The sequence below is a fragment of the Bufo bufo genome, chromosome 10 (assembly GCF_905171765.1).
Source record: "Bufo bufo chromosome 10, aBufBuf1.1, whole genome shotgun sequence".
Lineage (NCBI taxonomy): Eukaryota > Metazoa > Chordata > Amphibia > Anura > Bufonidae > Bufo > Bufo bufo.
The window spans coordinates 30,260,062-30,283,213 of NC_053398.1; the positions used below are offsets into that span (position 1 = coordinate 30,260,062).

Here is a 23,152-nt window from a genome sequence, read left to right on the forward strand (position 1 = left end):
GGGGTGATCACCCCATATAGACTCCCTGATCACCCCCCTGTCATTGATCACCCCCCTGTCATTGATCACCCCCCTGTAAGGCTGCATTCAGACGTCCGTATGAATTTTACGGATCCACTGATAGATGGATCGGATCCGCAAAACACATACGGACGTCTGAATGGAGCCTTACAGAGGAGTGATCAATGACGGAGGTGATCACCCCATATAGACTCCCTGATCACCCCCCTGTCATTGATCACCCCCCTGTCATTGATCACCCCCCTGTAAGGCTGCATTCAGATGTCCGTATGATTTTTACGGATCCACTGATACATGGATCGGATCCGCAAAACACATACGGACATCTGAATGGAGCCTTACAGGGGGGTGATCACCCCATATAGACTCCCTGATCACCCCCTGTCATTGATCACCCCCCTGTCATTGATCACCCCCCTGTCAGGCTGCATTCAGATGTCCGTATGATTTTTACGGATCCACTGATACATGGATCGGATCCGCAAAACACATACGGACATCTGAATGGAGCCTTATAGGGGGGTGATCAATGACAGGGGGGTGATTACCCCATATAGACTCCCTGATCACCCCCCTGTCATTGATCACCCCCCTGTCAGGCTGCATTCAGATGTCCGTATGATTTTTACGGATCCACTGATACATGGATCGGATCCGCAAAACACATACGGACATCTGAATGGAGCCTTATAGGGGGGTGATCAATGACAGGGGGGTGATCACCCCATATAGACTCCCTGATCACCCCCCTGTCATTGATCACCCCCCTGTCATTGATCACCCCCCTGTAAGGCTCCATTCAGACATTTTTTTGGCCCAAGTTAGCGGAAATTATATATTTTTTTCTTACAAAGTCTCATATTCCACTAACTTGTGTCAAAAAATAGAATCTCACATGAACTCACCATACCCCTCACGGAATCCAAATGCGTAAAAATTTTTAGACATTTATATTCCAGACTTCTTCTCACGCTTTAGGGCCCCTAGAATGCCAGGGCAGTATAAATACCCCACATGTGATCCCATTTCGGAAAGAAGACACCCCAAGGTATTCCATGAGGGGCATATTGAGTCCATGAAAGATTGAAATTTTTGTCCCAAGTTAGCGGAAAGGGAGACTTTGTGAGAAAAAAAAATATATATCAATTTCCGCTAACTTGTGCCAAAAAAAAAAAAATTCTATGAACTCGCCATGCCCCTCATTGAATAGCTTGGGGTGTCTTCTTTCCAAAATGGGGTCACATGTGGGGTATTTATACTGCCCTGGCATTTTAGGGGCCCCAAAGCGTGAGAAGAAGTCTGTTATCCAAATGTCTAAAAATGCCCTCCTAAAAGGAATTTGGGCACCTTTGCGCATCTAGGCTGCAAAAAAGTGTCACACATCTGGTATCGCCATACTCAGGAGAAGTTGGGGAATGTGTTTTGGGGTGTCATTTTACATATACCCATGCTGGGTGAGAGAAATATCTTGGTCAAATGCCAACTTTGTATAAAAAAATGGGAAAAGTTGTCTTTTGCCAAGATATTTCTCTCACCCAGCATGGGTATATGTAAAATGACATGCCAAAACACATTCCCCAACTTCTCCTGAATACGGAGATACCACATGTGTGACACTTTTTTGCAGCCTAGGTGGGCAAAGGGGCCCACATTCCAAAGAGCACCTTTAGGATTTCACAGGTCTGTCAGGATTCAAACCAGTGACCAGCCATGTCCCAGGCAGTAGCTCTAGCCACTAGACTACCAACCCTTCTGGACATTTCCTTCTACTGAACTCTTTGATCTACCTTGTTCCAGCCTTGCCTTGTTAATCTCTGTGATTCCTTGCACCTGCTACTTCCTCTTTATAAGCCCAGCCTCTTGCACCAGATCCCTGCTGGTTATTGTTCTTCTGGACTTGATCCTGCTGCATCTACTGCTGTTCCTCTGTTGCTACTGCTACCAACTTGACTGCTGCCGACCTTGGAATTGTCCCCGACTACTCTTCTGCTTGTCCCTACCAACTGAACTGCTTCCACCGTTCCCGATCCGGATTGTCTGACCACGCTCACTGCCGCCTGCCCTGACCCACCGCCTGCTAACCGATTACGCCTCTGCCTGACTTCCTGCAACTACAACCTGCCTGCGGTCCTTGCCACTGGGCTCCACCTCCAGCCAGCTGTCCTCTGACTCAGGTGAGCCTGTAGGATTGCAACAGAATAACCAGCCCAAAAATGAAGTCCGCGATGGCCACCCTGCGCAAACAAGTCTCCGAACTTCAGGAGTTTGGCACCTCTGCCCAAAAGGAAATGGCTCAACTTCAAGGCGCAATCCAGAGCCAACAGATGGAAATTATTGACTTACAGCGTCAACTACTGGACGTACGCGGCGCGGTCACAGACTCCCGCATGCCTCTCCCGTCAAAGTTTAACGGCGATCGGAGCCAGTTTCGGGGGTTCCTCAACCAGTGCCGTATCTACTTTCAGATGCAGCCGGGCTCCTTTTCCTCGGACAGAAAGAAGATCCTGTTCATCATTAACCTTCTAACTGACGAGGCCCTGGCATGGGCATCCCCATATGTGGAGTCCCACAGTCCCTTATTAAATAATCTAGACAACTTCACCGCAGCCATGAGCCAAGTCTTCGACGACCCTAACCGCTGCGCGACTGCCGAGGCTAGGCTGCACAGTCTACGGCAGGGAAGACGCTCTGTAGCTGAGTATTCCTCCGAGTTCCGCCGCTGGGTCACGGACACCACCTGGAACCCCGCTGCTCAGAAAAGTCAATTTCGCCGCGGACTCTCCGAACTTATAAAGGATGAGCTCGCCAGGGTAGACGCCCCAGACGATCTGGATGACTTTGTCCAACTGTGCATCCGAATTGACCGGAGACTCACGGAAAGAAAGAGAGAAAGACTCTGGTCCTTAGATAACAGGCCCGCGTACCCTTTCACTCCAATGACTCAGCCGAGTCATTGGCTCACCAACCCTCCACCGAACCGATGCAGGTCGACACACTGCGCAAGACTCTATCGGCTGCTGAAAAGGAGAGACGACTGGCCGCGGGCCTCTGCCTTTACTGTGGCGAGCCAGGGCACTTCGCTATTAGGTGCCCCAATAAGACTTGCCGAACCATTGCTGTCACTGAATTACGGGAATTACAACAAGCTACAATTTCACCCTTGGCCTCTGAAACCATCGACACTACAGGTACCGGGTCCCACTTCATTGTTCCCATCCTTATCACCATTGGGGAACGACAGCTTCCCTGCTCCGCAATGCTTGACTCGGGGGCCGGCGGAAATTTCATGGACTTGACCTTCGCCCATGAGAACAACATACCACTGGTAACCAGGGCAGCCCACATCGATCTGGAAACCGTCGATGGGACCCCGCTCTCTTCTGGGCTGGTTACGCACCAGACCACTGATCTTCAACTTCTCGTCAAACCCGATCATCAGGAAACCATTCACTTCTCCCTGATCACCTCCCCTAAGTTTCCGGTGATCCTAGGCATCCCTTGGTTGGAAACCCACAACCCCTCGGTGGACTGGGATGCCCGCTGCATACGGTTCCGCTCGGACTTTTGTTCTCAGAACTGTTTACGTGAATCCGTCCCTTCTCCGCCCGAAGAACCTACCATATTCGGACTATCCACCAAGGAGCTTTTACCCCCTCAATATCTGGAGTTCCAGGATGTCTGTGACAAAAGAAATGCAGACAAACTGCCCCCGCATCGGCCTTATGACTGCCCGATTGAGCTGCTACCTGGAGCCGAAATACCCTTCGGCAGTATATACTCCCTCTCCGAGCCGGAACTAAAGGCCCTGAAGGAGTACTTAGACGAAAATCTAAAAAAAGGTTTTATCCGACCTTCCACATCCCCTGCAGGGGCCCCTTTCTTCTTCGTGGAGAAAAAAGACTCTTCTCTACGCCCTTGCATAGATTATCGAAAGCTCAACAACGTTACTGTGAAGAACCGGTACCCTCTCCCCCTGATTTCTGAACTCCTTGAGAGACTTCGGGCGGCAAAAGTCTTCACTAAGCTCGATCTCCGAGGAGCCTACAACCTGGTCCGAATTCGCCCGGGGGACGAGTGGAAAACCGCCTTCCGAACCCGCTATGGTCCCTTTGAGTATCTGGTCATGCCTTTCGGCCTCTGCAATGCCCCTGCTACCTTCCAACATTTTATCAACGACGTCCTCAGGGACATGCTTGACCAATTTGTGGTAGCATATCTGGACGATATTTTGATTTTCTCAGAAGACCCTGAACAACATCGTGGGCATGTCCGCAGGGTGCTACAGAAACTCCGTGAAAAGTCTCTCTATATTAAACTGGAGAAGTGCGAATTTGAACAGACTTCCACCCAATTCCTCGGCTATATTATTTCACCGGAGGGCTTAAGTATGGATCCCCGGAAGATCCAGGCCGTGACTGAGTGGCCCGCCCCGAAGAACGAAAAGGAGGTCCAGAGGTTTGTAGGTTTTGCAAACTTTTATCGGAAGTTCATCAGGAACTTTTCGAAAATCATCGCCCCAATCACTCAACTAACAAAAAAGACTGTCCCCTTCGTGTGGACTCCGGAGGCACAGGAGGCCTTTGCTAAACTGAAGTCCCTCTTCACCTCTGCCCCGATCCTGGCCCACCCAAACCCTGAATTACCATTTACGGTCGAGGTGGACGCCTCCGACGCTGCGGTGGGCGCAATTCTGTCTCAACGTTCAGGGGAAAAGATGCTCCTACACCCTTGCGCTTTCTTCTCCCGCCAGATGTCCCCCGCTGAACGGAATTACGACATCGGGAATAAGGAACTGCTGGCAATCAAGGACGCTTTCACCGAGTGGAGACACTTGCTGGAGGGGGCCCATAATCTCATCTCTGTATACACTGACCACCGGAACCTAGAGTTTATCCGCAGCGCCAAGAGACTCACCGCCAGACAGGCCAGGTGGAGTCTGTTTTTCTCCAGATTCAATTTTGTTATCTCCTATCGCCCTGGGTCGAAGAACGGCAAAGCGGATGCTCTCTCAAGGATGTTCTCTGAACCCTCTCAGATCAATGAGGCTCCGGCCGGTATCCTTCCCGACAGAAGCATCATAGGAGCCACCTACTTGAGGGAACTCCTGGGTTCCCTCAAGGAAGGGTATGAGAACGATCACCTCCTCACCTACCCACCTGGAGCTGTAAACCTTACTCTCAAGGGTGGCTACTGGTTGTACCGGGATCAGCAGTTGTACGTACCAGAATCTGCACGACTTGACGTACTTAAACTCAACCACGATTCCAAACCGGCCGGCCATCTGGGTATCAGAAGGACCCAGGAGCTCCTCTCCCGTTTCTTCTGGTGGCCAACTTACAGAAAAGATACCGAGAGGTTTGTCTCCTCATGCACGACGTGCGCCCGCAACAAGACCCCCCGCTCCTCCCCCGTGGGCTTGCTATGTCCCCTCCCGGTTCCCTCCCGCCCCTGGGGTTCAATCTCCATGGACTTTATTGTGGAACTTCCTCCCTCCAAAGGCATGAACACCGTTCTGGTCGTCGTCGACCGTCTCACCAAAATGGCCCACTTCATCCCCTGCAAGGGCCTACCTACCGCCAAACAGACGGCCGATCTTGTACTCCGAGAGGTTTTTAGGCTACATGGGGCCCCGGACGATGTTGTTTCGGATCGGGGAGTACAGTTCACTTCCAGGTTCTGGAGAAACTTCTGTCAAGCCCTTGGGATCAAGGTGAACCTGTCTTCTGCGTTCCACCCCCAATCCAATGGGCAGACCGAGAGAACGAATCAAACCCTCGAGCAGTATTTGCGCTGTTTCGTCACCCATCTGCAGGACGACTGGCTGGACCACCTCTCTACGGCCGAGTTCGCCTATAACAATGCGGAGCACAGTTCTACCCAATACAGCCCGTTCTACGCTAACACCGGCCTACACCCAACCTTCATCCCTCACTTGCCCATTTCCACCACAGTCCCAGCTGTGGCCGAACGTCTTGCAAGTCTACAACAGGCACAGGAAAATATTCGGGACAATCTACATCGAGCCCAGAGCCGCTTCAAGCAGGCAGCGGATAAACACCGCAAACCCGCTGCGGAATTCCAGGTAGGGGACAAGGTGTGGCTCTCCACCAGAAACCTAAGCCCAAAGGTTCCCTCCCGGAAGTTGGGCCAAAAATACATGGGTCCTTTCCGGATCACGGCTCGAATCAACGAAGTCACCTTCCGACTCGACCTTCCCGACTCCATCCGAGTGCACCCGGTTTTCCACTGCTCTCTCCTGAAACCACATGTTGAGAACACTTTCCCAGGCCGCCACCCCCCTCCTCCTCCTCCGGTAAGAGTACAAGACCAGGAGGAATACACTGTGGCCAAGATCCTTGACTCCAGACTCCACCGTGGAAGGCTGCAGTATCTAGTTGGGTGGAAGGGCTATTCCCCCGAGGATAACTCCTGGGAGCCGGAGGAAAATGTCCATGCCCCCAGACTGGTAAAATCTTTCCACCAAAGACATCCCGATAAACCATCATCTGCGGTGCCCGGAGGTCACCTTGGAAGGGGGGGGAGTACTGTCAGGATTCAAACCAGTGACCAGCCATGTCCCAGGCAGTAGCTCTAGCCACTAGACTACCAACCCTTCTGGACATTTCCTTCTACTGAACTCTTTGATCTACCTTGTTCCAGCCTTGCCTTGTTAATCTCTGTGATTCCTTGCACCTGCTACTTCCTCTTTATAAGCCCAGCCTCTTGCACCAGATCCCTGCTGGTTATTGTTCTTCTGGACTTGATCCTGCTGCATCTACTGCTGTTCCTCTGTTGCTACTGCTACCAACTTGACTGCTGCCGACCTTGGAATTGTCCCCGACTACTCTTCTGCTTGTCCCTACCAACTGAACTGCTTCCACCGTTCCCGATCCGGATTGTCTGACCACGCTCACTGCCGCCTGCCCTGACCCACCGCCTGCTAACCGATTACGCCTCTGCCTGACTTCCTGCAACTACAACCTGCCTGCGGTCCTTGCCACTGGGCTCCACCTCCAGCCAGCTGTCCTCTGACTCAGGTGAGCCTGTAGGATTGCAACAGGTCATTTACCTACTTACCACACATTAGGGCCCCTGGAAAATGCCAGGGCAGTATAACTACCCCACAAGTGACCCCATTTTGGAAATAAGACACCCCAAGGTATTCCGTGAGGGGCATGGCGAGTTCCTAGGATTTTATATTTTTTGTCACAAGTTAGTGGAAAATGATGATTTTTATTTTTTTATTTTTTTATTACAAAGTCTCATATTCCACTAACTTGTGACAAAAAATAAAAACTTCCATGAACTCACTATGCCCATCAGCGAATACCTTGGGGTGTCTTCTTTCCAAAATGGGGTCACTTGTGGGGTAGTTATACTGCCCTGGCATTCTAGGGGCCCAAATGTGTGGTAAGGAGTTTGAAATCAAATTCTGTAAAAAATGGCCGGTGAAATCCGAAAGGTGCTCTTTGAATGTGGGCCCCTTTGCCCACCTAGGATGCAAAAAAGTGCCACACATGTGGTATCTCCGTATTCAGGAGAAGTTGGGGAATGTGTTTTGGGGTGTCATTTTACATATACCCATGCTGGGTGAGAGAAATATCTTGGCAAAAGACAACTTTGTATAAAAAAATGGGAAAAGTTGTCTTTTGCCAAGATATTTCTCTCACCCAGCATGGGTATATGTAAAATGACACCCCAAAACACATTCCCCAACTTCTCCTGAATACGGAGATACCAGATGTGTGACACTTTTTTGAAGCCTAGGTGGGCAAAGGGGCCCACATTCCAAAGAGCACCTTTCGGATTTCACCAGCCATTTTTTACAGAATTTGATTTCAAACTCCTTACCACACATTTGGGCCCCTAGAATGCCAGGGCAGTATAACTACCCCACAAGTGACCCCATTTTGGAAAGAAGACACCCCAAGGTATTCGCTGATGGGCATAGTGAGTTCATGGAAGTTTTTATTTTTTGTCACAAGTTAGTGGAATATAAGACTTTGTAAGAAAAAATAAAAATAAAAATCATCATTTTCCGCTAACTTGTGACAAAAAATAAAATGTTCTATGAACTCACTATGCCCATCAGCGAATACATTAGGGTGTCTACTTTCCGAAATGGGGTCATTTGTGGGGTGTTTGTACTGTCTGGCCATTGTAGAACCTCAGGAAACATGACAGGTGCTCAGAAAGTCAGAGCTGCTTCAAAAAGCGGAAATTCACATTTTTGTACCATAGTTTGTAAACGCTATAACTTTTACCCAAACCATTTTTTTTTTACCCAAACATTTTTTTTTTATCAAAGACATGTAGAACAATAAATTTAGAGCAAAATGTGTATATGGATGTCGTTTTTTTTGCAAAATTTTACAACTTAATTAATAACAAAAAAAGTAAAAATGTCAGCAGCAATGAAATACCACAAATGAAAGCTCTATTAGTGAGAAGAAAAGGAGGTAAAATTCATTTGGGTGGTAAGTTGCATGACCGAGCAATAAACGGTGAAAGTAGTGTAGGTCAGAAGTGTAAAAAGTGGCCTGGTCTTTCAGGGTGTTTAAGCTATGGGGGCTGAGGTGGTTAAAATACACTGCTCAAAAAAATAAAGGGAACACTTAAACAACACAATGTAACTCCAAGTCAATCACACTTCTGTGAAATCAAACTGTCCACTTAGGAAGCAACACTGAGTGACAATCAATTTCACATGCTGTTGTGCAAATGGGATAGACAACAGGTGGAAATTATAGGCATTTAGCAAGACACCCCCAATAAAGGAGTGGTTCTGCAGGTGGTGACCACAGACCACTTCTCAGTTCCTATGCTTCCTGGCTGATGTTTTGGTCACTTTTGAATGCTGGCGGTGCTTTCACTCTAGTGGTAGCATGAGACGGAGTCTACAACCCACACAAGTGGCTCAGGTAGTGCAGCTTATTCAGGATGGCACATTAATGCGAGCTGTGGCAAGAAGGGTTGCTGTGTCTGTCAGCGTATTGTTCAGAGCATGGAGACGCTACCAGGAGACAGGCCAGTACATCAGGAGACGTGGAGGAGGCCGTAGGAGGGCAACAACCCAGCAGCAGGACCGCTACCTCCGCCTTTGTGCAAGGAGGAACAGGAGGAGCACTGCCAGAGCCCTGCAAAATGACCTCCAGCAGGCCACAAAAGTGCATGTGTCTGCTCAAACGGTCAGAAACAGACTCCATGAGGGTGATATGAGGGCCCGACGTCCACAGGTGGGGGTTGTGCTTACAGCCCAACACCGTGCAGGACGTTTGGCATTTGCCAGAGAACACCAAGATTGGCAAATTCACCACTGGCGCACTGTGCTCTTCACAGATGAAAGCAGGTTCACACTGAGTACATGTAACAGACGTGACAGAGTCTTGAGACGCCGTGGAGAATGTTTTGCTGCCTGCTACATCCTCCAGCATGACCGGTTTGGCATTGGGTCAGTAATGGTGTGGGGTGGCATTTCTTTGGAGGGCCGCACAGCCCTCCATGTGCTCGCCAGAGGTAGCCTGACTGCCATTAGGTACCGAGATGAGATCCTCAGACCCCTTGTGAGACCATATGCTGGTGCAGTTGGCCCTGGGTTCCTCCTAATGCAAGACAGTACTAGACCTCATGTGGCTGGAGTGTGTCAGCAGTTCCTGCAAGACGAAGGCATTGATGCTATGGACTGGCCCGCCCGTTCCCCAGACCTGAATCCAATTGAGTACATCTGGGACATCATGTCTCGCTCTATCCACCAACGTGACATTGCACCACAGACTGTCCAGGAGTTGGCAGATGCTTTAGTCCAGGTCTGGGAGGAGATCCCTCAGGAGACCGTCCGCCACCTCTTCAGGAGCATGCACAGGCGTTGTAGGGAAGTCATACAGGCACGTGGAGGCCACACACACTACTGAGCCTCATTTTGACTTGTTTTAAGGACATTACATCAAAGTTGGATCAGCCTGTAGTGTGTTTTTCCATGTTAATTTTGAGTGTGACTCCAAATCCAGACCTCCATGGGTTGAAAAATTTGATTTCCATTTTTTTATATTTGTGTGATTTTGTTGTCAGCACATTCAACTATGTAAAGAACAAAGTATTTCAGAAGAATATTTAATTAATTCAGATCTAGGATGTGTTATTTTTGTGTTCCCTTTATTTTTTGAGCAGTGTTTATTGCCTACATGTGGAAAAAAAATTAGTTTCACCCAAAGTCGCGCAAGACTTCGGTGAATTAATTCAGTATTCATTTCTACATCTTTAAAAACATTTAAATTAGGAATCCGAAGTCGGGTTTGGGACTGAGTTCCCAGCGGGTACAAAACCCGACTTTGGATTCCTAATTTTGAATGTTTTTAAAGATGCAGAAATACTAAATTAATTCACTGAAGTCTCGCGCAATGCTGTACGGAGGCAGCACTAAAGTGTTTGACTGAATCGACTTCGGATAGATGATACGAATCTTGGTTCCATCAACACTAACCTCTGCAGGACGGGGGGCAATAGACAAAACTTTCATTTTGTTTTATCTAAAAACAGCAAAAAAATCATAATATATTACTATACAGAAGTGTTCACCCTTGCCTTTGCTCAAATTTGGTTTAAAGGGGTTATCCAAAGTCTAAAACATGCCCCCCAATGCCCGGGCTCCTCATTTAGATTATACTTACCCAGTCCCTGGCACCCGCATCGCTCCTGATCGCCGCACGGCCACCACTGCATCTCCTAGCATCCTGCTATTGGCTGCTCCTCCCATCACCGGATGATTTGATCATGGCTGAGCAAGGATCAGGAGCCACGCAGGTGCCGGGCGCAGGTTTACCATAATCTATATGTGGGGCCCAGGCATTGGGGGGCATTTATTAGACTTTGGATGACCCCTTTAAGGACTCCATTTTCTCATGAAACCAATATAAAATTGCAAAAAGATAGTAAAACACTAGACAGGCTGCAATTCACAACACATAGACAAATATACAGTAGAATAGTCACCTTGTGACATAATATCACAAAATCATGTTGTTTTTTTTAAGCTGGTCATCTTGATCTACAAATCACATGATATTTGAGCCAAGAGAAAGGACACATTTATATCTTAGTATGGTGGCTCAGTGGTTAGCACTAGTGTACTAGGTTCAAATCTGACCAAGGACAACCTCTGCATTGAGTTTGTATGTTTGCCCACTGTTTGCATGAGTTTCCTACAATACATCAAAGACATATTGATAGAGAATTTACATTGTGAGCAGCAAATGGCTTCTTAGATGTTTCTTACGACCTCTATTGTCTATGTCCTCCCATACAGCAGCATAAAATAAGTGAAGAGCTTTAATTTATTGTTACATAGGATTTTTTACAAGAGAGTTTTGATGTGTGCTTCGGTGTGCTATCCGCATGTTTTGTGGTCCCGTTGAAATCAATGGGTCCGCACCCGTTCCATAAAATTGTGGAACGGATGTGGAACTAATACAGTCGTGTGACTGAGCCCGTGAAAAGTGCCATGTTATAGTTATTATTATTTATTATTAAAGCGCCATTCATTCCATAGCACTGTACATATGAAAAGGGGTATACATACATACATAATACAGACAATTGCACTAAGCATGGACAAGACGAGTTACAAACTCATACAGAAGGAGAGAGGGCCCTGCCCGTGAGGTCTTACAATCTATGTGGTATGGGAGAAGGACACAGTAGGAGAGGGTAAAGTTGGGCATAGAGGCAGCAGGGTCACTGGTTGTAGGCTTGTCTGAAGAGGTGGGTTTTTAGGTTTCTTTTGAAGGATTCAACTGTCGGTGAGAGTCTGATATGTTGGGGTAGCGAGTTCCAGAGGGTGGGGGATGCACGGGAGAAATCTTGGAGGCGATTGTGGGAAGAGGTGATAAGAGGAGAGGAGAGAAGGAGGTCTTGTGAGGATCAGAGATTGCGTATCGGGAAAGTAGCTCAGAGCTGTAGGGAGGGGACAGGTTGTGGACAGCCTTGTATGTATTTGTTAGTATTTTGAACTGAATTTGCTGGGCAATGGGGAGCCAGTGAAGGGATTGGCAGAGGGGAGAGGCAGAGGAGTAACAGGGTGAGAGTTGGATTAGTCGGGCAGCAGAGTTCAGGATTGATTGGAGGGGTGCGAGAGTGCTGGATGGAAGGCCACAGAGGAGAATGTTGTAGTAGTCTAGGCAGGAGATGATGAGAGCATGTACAAGCATTTTCGCAGACTCAAAGTTGAGGAAAGTGCGGATGCGGGAGATGTTTTTGAGTTGGAGGCAGCAGGTGGTGGAAAGGGGCTTGGATGGTGTGGTCGGAAGGAGAGGGCAGAATCCAAGGTCACTCCAAGACAGTGGACTTGGTTGACCGTGGAGAGTGTGCAGCCATTGATCGAGATAGATAGGTCTGTTGGGGGGGTTGAGTAAGATGGGGGAAAGATAATGAATTTCTTTGTATCCATGTTGAGTTTTAGAAAGCGAGAGGGAGAAGAAGAGGATATGGAAGATTGTGGGATTCTGGAAAGTAGGTGGTGATGTGTCTTCAGCATAAAAGTGATACTGGGAAAAGCCTTGGACTCTATGACTGTCCCGGGCCGAAAGTGAGATAGAGAAGAGAGGGGTTCTAGGACAGAGCCTTGCAGGAACACCAACAGAGAGGGAATGAGACAAGGAGGTGGGTGTGAGAGTGGGAGACGCTAATGTTCGCTTTGTAAGGTATGATGTGATCCAGGAGAGGCCAGGTCAGTGATGCCAAGAGATGAGAGAGTTTGTAACAGAAGGGAGTGGTCGACAGTGTCAAGGTAGAGGACAGGCCAAGGGAGAAGGAGGACAGAGTAATGTTTTTTTGGTTTTGGCTGTTAGTTGGTCATTGGTGACTTTGTAAGGGCAGTCCCAGTTGAGTGTGGGGGTCTGAAGCCAGATTGTAGCCGGTCAAAAAGGGAGCAGAGGCGAGGTGAGATGACAGTTCAGAATGGACATGTTGCTCAAGTAGCTTTTGAGGCATATGGAAGAAGTGATATGGGGCGATAACTGGACAAAGAAGATGGGTCAAGTGAAGGCTTTTTGAGGATGGGTGTAATGGTAGCATGTTTAAAACTAGAGGGGGAAACAACATAGGTTAGTGATAGGTTGAAGAGATAAGTTAGGGCTGGGATAAACACTGTGGTGAGGTTAGGGATGAGGTGGAATGGGATTAGGTCAAGTGCACATGTGGTGAGATGTGATCTGGAGAGTAGAGTGGAGAGTTTTTCTTCTGTAATGGTGGAGAAGCGGGTTTTGGGAGAAGGGGACCGAGCAGTTGTGTAGAGGGTCTGTGGGGACTGTGCACTGAAGTTTTCTCTGATTTTGACTATCTTTTGTTTGAAGTATTTGGCAAAGTCCTCAGCTGAGATGAGAGGAGAGGGTGGGGGCACTGGGGGATGGCGAAGGGAGTTAAAAGTGTTAAAAAGTTGTTTAGGGCTGCGGGACAGGGAAGAGATGAGAGATGAGAAGTGGGCCTGTTTTGCATCAGCGAGTGAGGATTTGAAAAAAGAGAATGTATGATCAGAAAACAACACCATTGTTCAAATAAAATGTTTATGTTAAACATTCTTTGTTAAAAATGCTTGATGATTTTTGTTTTAATGTTCCATGTCAATATTTATAGTAGAAAAATACTTAAAATCATGTGCTGCTACTATGCCTAATAGGTCGAGACTTCCTGTTCTGTACAAGTAACTTTACAGTAGTCATTTCACAATTACACAAATATCACCCACAATAAATATAGATAACACTGGATCCACCATTCACAATAGGTGATATCCAGAGGTGGAACTACACTGCTACAGGGCATGCAGTGGCAGGGGGTCCGGGGTATCCTCTGCAGGTACACATACACAGTAAAAAATGATTAGTTTGCGAGGTACCCAGTGTTCATCATCCATTACGACCTGGGCCTTATTCCTCAGCTGTAATCTTCCAGTAAGCGTGATGCAGTGATATCATTATGTCTACTGGGCTGAGTAGAAGAGCACAGGGACAGAGGATTATTCCAAAGCCTCTCCTCGGATTGCGCAGTCTCCCAGTCAGCAGGCATGATGATGTCACTGCATCGCGCCTGCTGAGGAGAGCAATTGTGTTTCGTTCATTGTGGGAACAGGCTAGGTGAGCTTTACTGTGTTTTTTTCTTTTGATTTTATTTATACTACACTAATATAAAGGGGACACTAAGGGGGAGCACTACTGTGAGGGGGGGACCAAGGGGGCATAGAGAAATGCATCTAGCTGTGTAGCTGAAGAGGGGAATAATTAGGTTGAAAAAGACATTAGGGAAGCCCAAAAATGACCTATTAATTTACAGCTAATATTACAGAAAGAAGCACAACCATTATTAAAATTTTTTTTTAATGGTACGCTTTAAAATCAGATAAAAAGAAAAAGGTTTGGTACCATGTTAGCTAGCAGTGAGAAGTCTTGATGTTTTCCAAAAGAGAAATCGCTAAAGAAATATGGATATACACAGGAAAGAACAGAGAGGTGGAGTAATAAATTGCAAAACATCAACAAACAGAGGAATGGTCTTGGTGAAGGAGTCCTTAATTAGTTTACAGATAAGCTGGGTGAAAGTTTGTTAGTCTCTGAGTTTAGAGAGTTGAACCCTCTTTCTCCTTAGATGTTGGAAGCAGGCCATAAAACCTTGAGATAAATTCAGTCCTGTGTTGTGTGTCAAAGTCATAAAATTGTATTCCAAACTCTCTATCCCTTTGGGATTTGAAATGACCCTTCAAGTATTAATATTAAAGCATCATTTCAAATCCCAAAGGGATAGACGAGTTTGGGATACAAATTTATCACTTGTCTTTGACACACTGAACACAGGAGTGAATATAAAATAGATAGTGACATTAAAATAAAATAAAAATAAAAATCACCAAAAAGTCTAATGAAATGTTTAACATAAAAACCTGATTTAAACAATGATAATTTTCTGATTGCACATTCATTTTAATAAAGCAGTAGAACCCATGCTCGTTAATGTTTTGGTGTGGGGTAGAAGAGCATGGAGCATGAAGTGATCCTTTATAGGATCATCTCCCCAACGTATTAGTCTCAGCAGGAGCTCAGGAGTTACTGCTAAGGGGAGAAAAATGTTAACAAAAAACTTTCAATCTGGACTTCAGCCGACCCCTGGGGCCCTAAATAAATAAATAAACTGCCCTGTCAATGGGAGACTTTTCCCTAACTTTTTCATGAAAATAAGAAAAAAAGTTAAAAGGGAAAAACTGATAGGAAAAAGATCATAGGAAGCATCACAAAAAGATGTAATGCTCTCAAAGGAGACAGTGACCCTCCACAAATGTTGTCAGGGGCTTGGCTGCGTGAAGGGGGAGATGGAGCGAAATGGAGGGTCAATAGACTGGCAAATACATCCTAAAAGAACTAAACTGAGGATCAGCACACATAACTTCAGGAGAGATGGGGTGTGTTGATCTTGAAGAAGTCAGTGACTTGTCCTATCATATGATATTGTAGACTAAAGAGATAAGTTTTCCAGTCCGAATGTCCAAACCAGCTGATTTTAGCAGGACTTTTCTATCTTATGCAGGGGGCGGACCGAGAACCCTCAGGGCCCCCGGGGCAAAATAAATCAAGGGCCCCCCTTCCAGGCCCCACCCATGTTCCACCTTCAGCCACGCCCATGTCCCACCTCCAGCCACGCCCCTATCCCGCCTTCCAGCCACGCACTACACAAAGAACAAAAAGTGCAATAATTTATTAACAATGCAACATAAAGTGCAAAATTGCAGAACGGGTACGGGATCCGTTCATACGGCCGTCTGAATGGTACCTTAAATGCAGCAGTGGCCTAGCTAGCAGCCATGAAAATGTACCAAGGCAGCACAGCATCATCCAACTAATCGCCTAGGCCCTAGCGCTCATCTTCTCTGAGAAGATGAGCGCTAGGCCACTTAGTTGGAGCAGCTATGCTGCCCTTGGTAAATTTTTATCATGGCTGCTAGCTATGCCACTGCCTGCATTAATGGATGCTGCTGTGCCTGCCCATGCCCTTGGTACATTTTCATGGCTGCTAGCTAGGCCACTGCCTGCCTGCATTTAATGGAAGACTTCTCTCATCAATTACAACTTAGAAGATCACCGAGTCGACAGACTCCAGTCCAGAGTTCAGACATCTGAGGACAGACACTGTATGATTCATCATCATCATCATTATCATCATCATCACACCACGTCACCACCTACCCAACAGCTGTCCTGAGGCTGAGTTGACTCTCCTGTCCAGCTGTCTCCTGCTGCTGGCTGTGTGACTCTGCGTTCAGCGTCTTCAATCTGGGGCTCTGGGCTGAGGGCGGCTGACACACAGACAGTCAGTCAGCTCACCTCTAGGTAGGAACCTGCGGCTGCACTCCTGTCCTCCTGCTTCCCCGCCGCCGCTGCACCGCTCATCACGCCCCCGTGGCCTGCCCTGAGCCTATGTTGATGAGGCAGAGGGCAGTGCCAGTGGCAGCCGGGCTACCTATCACAAGCAGCAGGCTGGGGATGGGCGGGACTCGGGAAGCTGCAGGCAGGGCCGGTGCAAGGATTTTTGCCAACACAAGCGAAGCTACATTTTGGCCCCCTCCCCCCCATGGCACATCATCCACCCTCCCCCCCCCGGATGGCCCTGGCCCCATCCATGATCACATCATTACCCCCTATAGTGTCACATTTTACCCCCCCATTCCCCCCCCCCCCCGGCCGACCCTTCCTGGCGGCCTGGCCCCATTCCCATGTCACATACAGTGACATACTCAGAGTACAGACATTTACATTGTCCCCCCGGCCCTCCATCCAGGCTCCATCATGTCAGTGTCACGGTCACACAAACTAGCGCCAGAGCAGAGGCGCTCAGGATTAGCACGGCATCACCCCCCCCCATAACAAAATGTAAACACATCATTGATGCTGTGCTAATCCTGAGTGCCTCTGCTCTGGCGCTAGTCAGTGTGTGCGCAAGGCTAGCTAGCCTAGTGCTTTGCGCTCAGATGGCCCTGGCCCCTGGGTGCTCATCTCATCATTTTGAATTAATTTTAAATCATTCAAATGATCATATTAATTATTATAAAATAACATTCAAAAATTCAATTGGGACCTACCCTAACAAGTCCTGACCAAGTCTGCCGAGTGCCGTCTCCTGCGCCGCTGCTACTGCTGGCTGCCGCCTGCCAGAGTGCCAGTGTGAGTCTGTGACCTGTCAGACGGTCTGACTCTGCTGAATTTATATATGACTGACTGAATGAATCATCTGATTCTGATCTAATCTGATAACTCTGATTCAATTTCTTGGCGGGTGCGGGCCGCGGCTGCTGGCTGTGTCTACTCACGCCCCCTGTGCAGAGGCAGCCTGAGCGGCGCGCTGAGCCAATGAATGAATCTCTGCCTAGCTATGTTGCCCTGACTACTACGGCCGGTCCCGCACAGTCCCGCAAACGCACACTCACACGCATGCTGGGGGGGCGGGCTGGAGATATCTGTTGCCCTGACTACGTCTTCGAGTTTATGATGTGCGCCGCGGCCGCCGGCCGGCACCCGCAGGGCGGGCGGCGGGTTCAAATAGGTCACAGGTGCAAAAAAAAAAAAAGGTCATTCATTTTTTTTCCGCCCTCCGCACACCCCAAAGGCCGGCCGGCGGGCCACCTTCCTGGCCGGGCCCTTCGGACCACGTCCGAAGTGCCCGACCGCTCAGTTTGTCCCTGATCTTATGGGGGCCTTCCAACTATTCCCTGAAGTATGATGTCAGAGAAAAAAAGGGTTGGGCATGTTGAAACTTCACTGTTAATTCTTGTTTTCCCTGTATTTGCTGGCAGCTTGCTCGCTTTCCCCAGTTGACAACACATACAGTACTGACCAAAAGTTTGGACACACCTTCTCATTCAAAGAGTTTTTCTTTATTTCATGACTATGAAAATTTGTAGATTCAACACTGAAGCATCATAAACTATGGTGAAACAACTGAAAATATGTCATATTCTAGGTTCTTCAAAGTAGCCACCTTTGCTTTGATTACTGCTTTGGCACACTCTGGCATCTCTTGATGGTGCTTCAGAGGTAGTCCCCTGAGTATGGTGTTCACTTCACAGGTGTGCCCTGTCAGGTTTAATAAGTGGGGTTTCTTGCCTTATAATTGGGGTGGGACCATCAGTTGCGTTGAGGAGAAGTCAGGTGGATACACAGCTGGATAGTCCTACTGAATAGACTGTTAGAATTTGTATTATGGCAAGAAAAAGCAGCTAAGTAAAGAAAAAGAGTGGCCATCATTACTTTAGAAATGAAAGGTCAGTCAGTCAGCCGAAAAATTGGGGAAAACTTTGAAAGTAAGGGCTATTTGACCATGTGATGGGGGTGCTGCACCAGATGACCTGGCCTCCACAGTCACCGGACCTGAACCCAATCGAGATGGTTGGGGTGAGCTGGACCGCAGAGTGAAGGCAAAAGGGCCAACAAGTGCTAAGCATCTCTGGGAATCCCTTCAAGACTGTTGGAAGACCATTCAGGGGACTACCTCTTGAAGCTCATCAGAGAATGCCAAGAGTGTGCAAAGCAGTAATCAAAGCAAAAGGTGGCTACTTTGAAGAACCTAGAATATGACATATTTTCAGTTGTTTCACACTTGTTTGTTTTGTATATAATTCCACATGTGTTAATTCATAGTTTTGATGCCTTCATAGTCATGAAAATAAAGAAAACTCTTTGAATGAGAAGGTGTGTCCAAACTTTTGGTCTGTACTGTATATGCACAGCTAAGTTGGTGTGCACGTGTATGGAAAAGTTGGGACTCAGGGGGAATAGCTATCTTCTACTAGAGGTTTTTCGTCACCTTTAGCTATATGACTTCATGTGCATGCAGAACATGCTACCATATGGTGCCTCCATGAGGCTCTATGTGTCTCTAAGCTTCTGAGGACCATACTATACCCATATGTACACATGTCTAGGGATTGGTGGTTAGCACTGCTACCTCTGTGCTGGGGTCCAGGATTCAAATCCAACTAAGGCCAACATCTGCATTGAGTTTGCATGTTCTTGTGAGTTTCCTTTCCATAATCATGCAGATAGATAACTTTCTAATCTAGATTGTGAGCCTAATGGGTTCAGGAATTGATATAAGTGATGACAACCAAGACTATATAAATAAAAAAAAAAATGTGCATTTGATGTGAGAACCCTCTATTTGCTTTTCATGTCTGATTTCCAATACCCTTGGATTTACTGTTGGACTGGATGAGTAATTTAATCTCAGAAATGTGAAATACTGTCCAGACTCTTCTGCAAACAAACTTCATAAAAGATACCATTATTCCAAGATCTTTCCCAGGTTTTGCTAATTGAGAAAGAGCTTTGTGGAAACGTCCAAGTTCAGATCATTCTTTCATTCTGTTCAGACCATTTCCAAAATACTAATGATAAACAGAGCGTACACCTACCCATAAAAAGTATGCTTCATGTAGCCTATCCTTTTGCCAAATGTAGCCAATTCTCCCTGCTTCACAGGTGCACCTTCCAACAGCACAATTCCCACTTTCCGCAGGGTGCAGAGCCACTCGTAAGCTGTTCGATCACAGCGCAGGACGTCTTCATAGGACAGGGTAGGAATTTTCAGATCATTTCCCCAGTACTGATGTTCTGCAATAGAAATATCGGGTTATTTATCAGATTTTTTTTTTTCTCGGTGTATATATTGGTATACAGTATTTAGACTGTATAGCAGACATGCTTAGTTTTAGTACATTTTAGCTTAGGTACTAAAGTATATTTTATATAGAAACTTGCGGTTAATCCACTAGCAACATTGAAGGACTAAGAGGTGATTCTGTTGGTGCCTAATAATGTGTTAGTGAAATTCCATGTAGGGTTTTCATATTATATTGTCAACATAGCATTTTAAAGAATGTCATCCCTAAAACAAAGGACTTTTGAGTGTAACTTAAAAAAATCTATGAAAAAAAAAATCTATAAAAACTGTAACGGGGCGCTGAAGGTGCACTCGGTCTCCCATCAGCCGCAGACCTGCTGCTTAGCTTCGGGAGCGAGGATCTGTGTTCGGCCTCGTCCGCAGGGTGGCTTTTGCTAGCTGGGAGGCTCCCTGCTCCTAGGTCTGCCTTGAGCACCGAGCTGATCACTCGGTGCTCGACTTGTCTGTCTGTCAGTCATGTGACGCTGGCCACGTCACCTGACCCTCACTCCCCACTATAAATACAGGCAACCTGCTGGCTACAGGTTGCCTGTGATTTTGGTCCCTTAGGCTGTGTATTATTATTGTTATTAAGCTCACCTTTGGATTTGACCCTTGATCTGCTTCCTGACACCTCTTTTGCCTGCTCCCTGAACCTTGACGCTACCTCGGATTTTGACCTCGGCTTGCTTTTGGATTTTGTCTTTGCCTCTTCTATTGTACTGACGTGACCTCCCGGATTTTGACCTCGGCCCGCTCTCGGATCTGTCTCTGTCTCCTCCCTCGTACTGACATGACCTCCTGGACTGACCCCGGCTAGTTGACCCGCCTCGCCCTTCCGTTTTTGGTGGTACCTTGCTTGTTCTACCTCTCTGTCCGCTCGAGTGCTACCTCTCATTGGCTGTCCACTTCCCTGCTGTCTCTATCTCTCTGCTTGCTCTTACTCAGGTCAGGGACTGTCGCCCAGTTGCGCCCCGTCACCTAGGGCGGGTGGTGCAAGTAGGCAGGGACGGGGGACCAGGTGGCAGCTCAGGGGGTGCACCTCCGCTCTATCTTTATACTCGTGACGCTACCCCATGACAAAAAACATCCAAAATTGATCAAATAGACTCAAAAGATACTATTGATAAGGTCATTACCTGTCAAAACTTGACCCAATGGAAATAATAATAATAATAATAATAATAATGATAATAATATACTATAGGGTGGTTTTGTCCAAGGATGGAAAAACCTGTCTTCTTTCTTCCAAAACAGTGTAAGGCCTTAGTCACACAGTTTTTGGTCAGTGATTTCTATCAATGATTGGAGCTAAAACCAGGTGAGGCACTGAACACAGAACAAGTGCAGATCTTTATTTTATACTTTGTGTCTGTGTAGACTCCACTCTTGGTTTTGGATCACAATCACTGATGGAAATCACAAAACACTGACATGTGACTAAGGCCTAACACTTATCCACAGGTTGTGTCTGGTTTGAGGATCAGTGTTGTTCACTTCAATAGCTTTGAGCTTCAATTCCAGACACAGCCCATGGACAGGTGTGGAGTAGTTTCTGGAAAAAAGCAGCCTACCCAAAACCTTGGGATACCATCATGCAAAATGTTTTTCTGCCTGCTTCTCCTGGAGATTCATCACATGCATAGAGTGGTCTTAAAATCAATTCTAGCTACTCTGATATATGATTTTACAGAGTCCAGTAAAGAAAGATGACCAGGAAGTTAAAGAAACACTGTTGTGCAGTTCCTGATGGATCCAGAAGAGACACCCAAGGAAAAAGTCTTATATCTGCAAGTCATGGAAGCCATTTTTTGGGGGACAGTGAGAGATCAAGCCTAACCCAAGGTAAACATATTTTTGTTTTTTTTACATACAGTCATTAATGCTCATGTATCATTCTTCTCAGTACTCATTGATGCTTAGATGTCCTACACTGTTGGTTCATGATCATAGATCACCAATAACATAAATCTCCAAGACCCTACTGTAACAGACAGTGGACATGCACCCACTGTACCAAATTACTGCTTTGGCTTTGGGCTAGACCTAAGGGCATTGTCCTGGCAATCCCCAGGTATTCACTTTTTAACCCCTATACAGATATTTGATCCACCAGGCCCCTACATTTTGGAATAGTCCCAGTGTATTTGGCAGCTGACCCACTGGGGTCAGAGATACAGTTACGAAGCACTGAAGAGTCAGGCAATACTCGTAGTCAGTAAAAAAGCCAAAGTCAGCGCAGGCAGAATAGAATCAGAGTAGGTAAAGAGGCATAGTTTGTACATGGACACACAGACAGAATAAGTACACTTTCATTAGGGCTAGCAAACACTAGAATACTTAAAGCTTAGACAAAGAGTGAGAGGGCAGTCCAGCATTAATAGCACAAGTTAACAATTAGAAGCAGCCATGCAACTGCAAACAGGGCAAGAAGAGTGGTGGTGATGGCAAAAATGGGAGTAGCAGTAGTTCAATGTATAATGTTCCTAATAGAAGTATCTGGCAGCAAGAGCCGCGGGCCACCAATGTAATACCTACAGAATTGTAAAAGTAAAAAGAGTAGACAGTGCACAAGAAGTAATTTTGAAAAGTAATTGCCTCTAAGTTCTAATATGGCTGAAGTCAGGCCATATGGTAAGGAGCTTCAAGGAAAATACAGATGCCGGAGACGGCCTCAGAGTGTAGCACAGTAAAGTAATTGGAGGAGCTTTTTCTCTACAAATTATTGATTCATATCCTGAGGCCAAGATTCATTTATTTTAATAATGACAAGAAAAGTAAACCAGACCCTGAGTACCAGGAATACTGTAGTTGCCAGAAGCTCAAAGTAGAAACAAATAGAAAAAATCCCTAAAAATCTGCCATGCAGACAAATTACCAACAGCCAGTCTTCTCCAAGGTTATGTCAGTAATTATTCTAGAATAACAGGAACTTTCTGATGTGTTCATAAAGTAGACTGTCAGCTCTGTCATGTATTTTCTGATCTCGTAATGCAAATATAGAAAGTGCTTTTGAGGAACCTCAAAAACTCACAGACCCTGATGTCTCATACTTCTCTGAAGCTTTTTGGAAAGTTTGGCACATGCATACTACATCTATTAACAAGTCCCTAAAGTCTGTGATCTTCCTGTTTTATCTCATGTCCTTCCATAAAGTAGAAAACCGTTCAACAAAGTCTAATAGGCAGACTAAAAGACTAATTAGATGTATGACAAATGTATACAGAGTGTAAGTTTCCTGAAGGCATCTACATTCATCATTTTATAATGTAAATTGTCAGCACTTGAGTTACAGCTCAATTTCTGGTGGCTGCTATCATAACCAATTGGCTCAATGAGTTATTTTATGCAGGCATATACTTAAAATATAAAAGAAAATACACATAGTGAACCAAATAGAAAGGACGGGATGACTGAGAGGCAGTTTATTGTAATTGTG

The 23,152-nt window shown here is 46.5% G+C and overlaps 1 protein-coding gene across 2 annotated transcripts in view; it reads right to left on the reverse strand.

The window, feature by feature from the left end:
- Window positions 1-23,152, reverse strand: part of BBOX1 (gamma-butyrobetaine hydroxylase 1) — a 116,091-nt gene that overhangs the window by 48,303 nt on the left and 44,636 nt on the right. For both annotated transcript variants that reach the window (XM_040410171.1, XM_040410172.1), the window contains exon 4: window positions 19,466-19,664. In XM_040410171.1, the coding sequence (XP_040266105.1) occupies window positions 19,466-19,664 (199 nt within the window). The remainder of the gene's footprint in view (window positions 1-19,465; window positions 19,665-23,152) is intronic.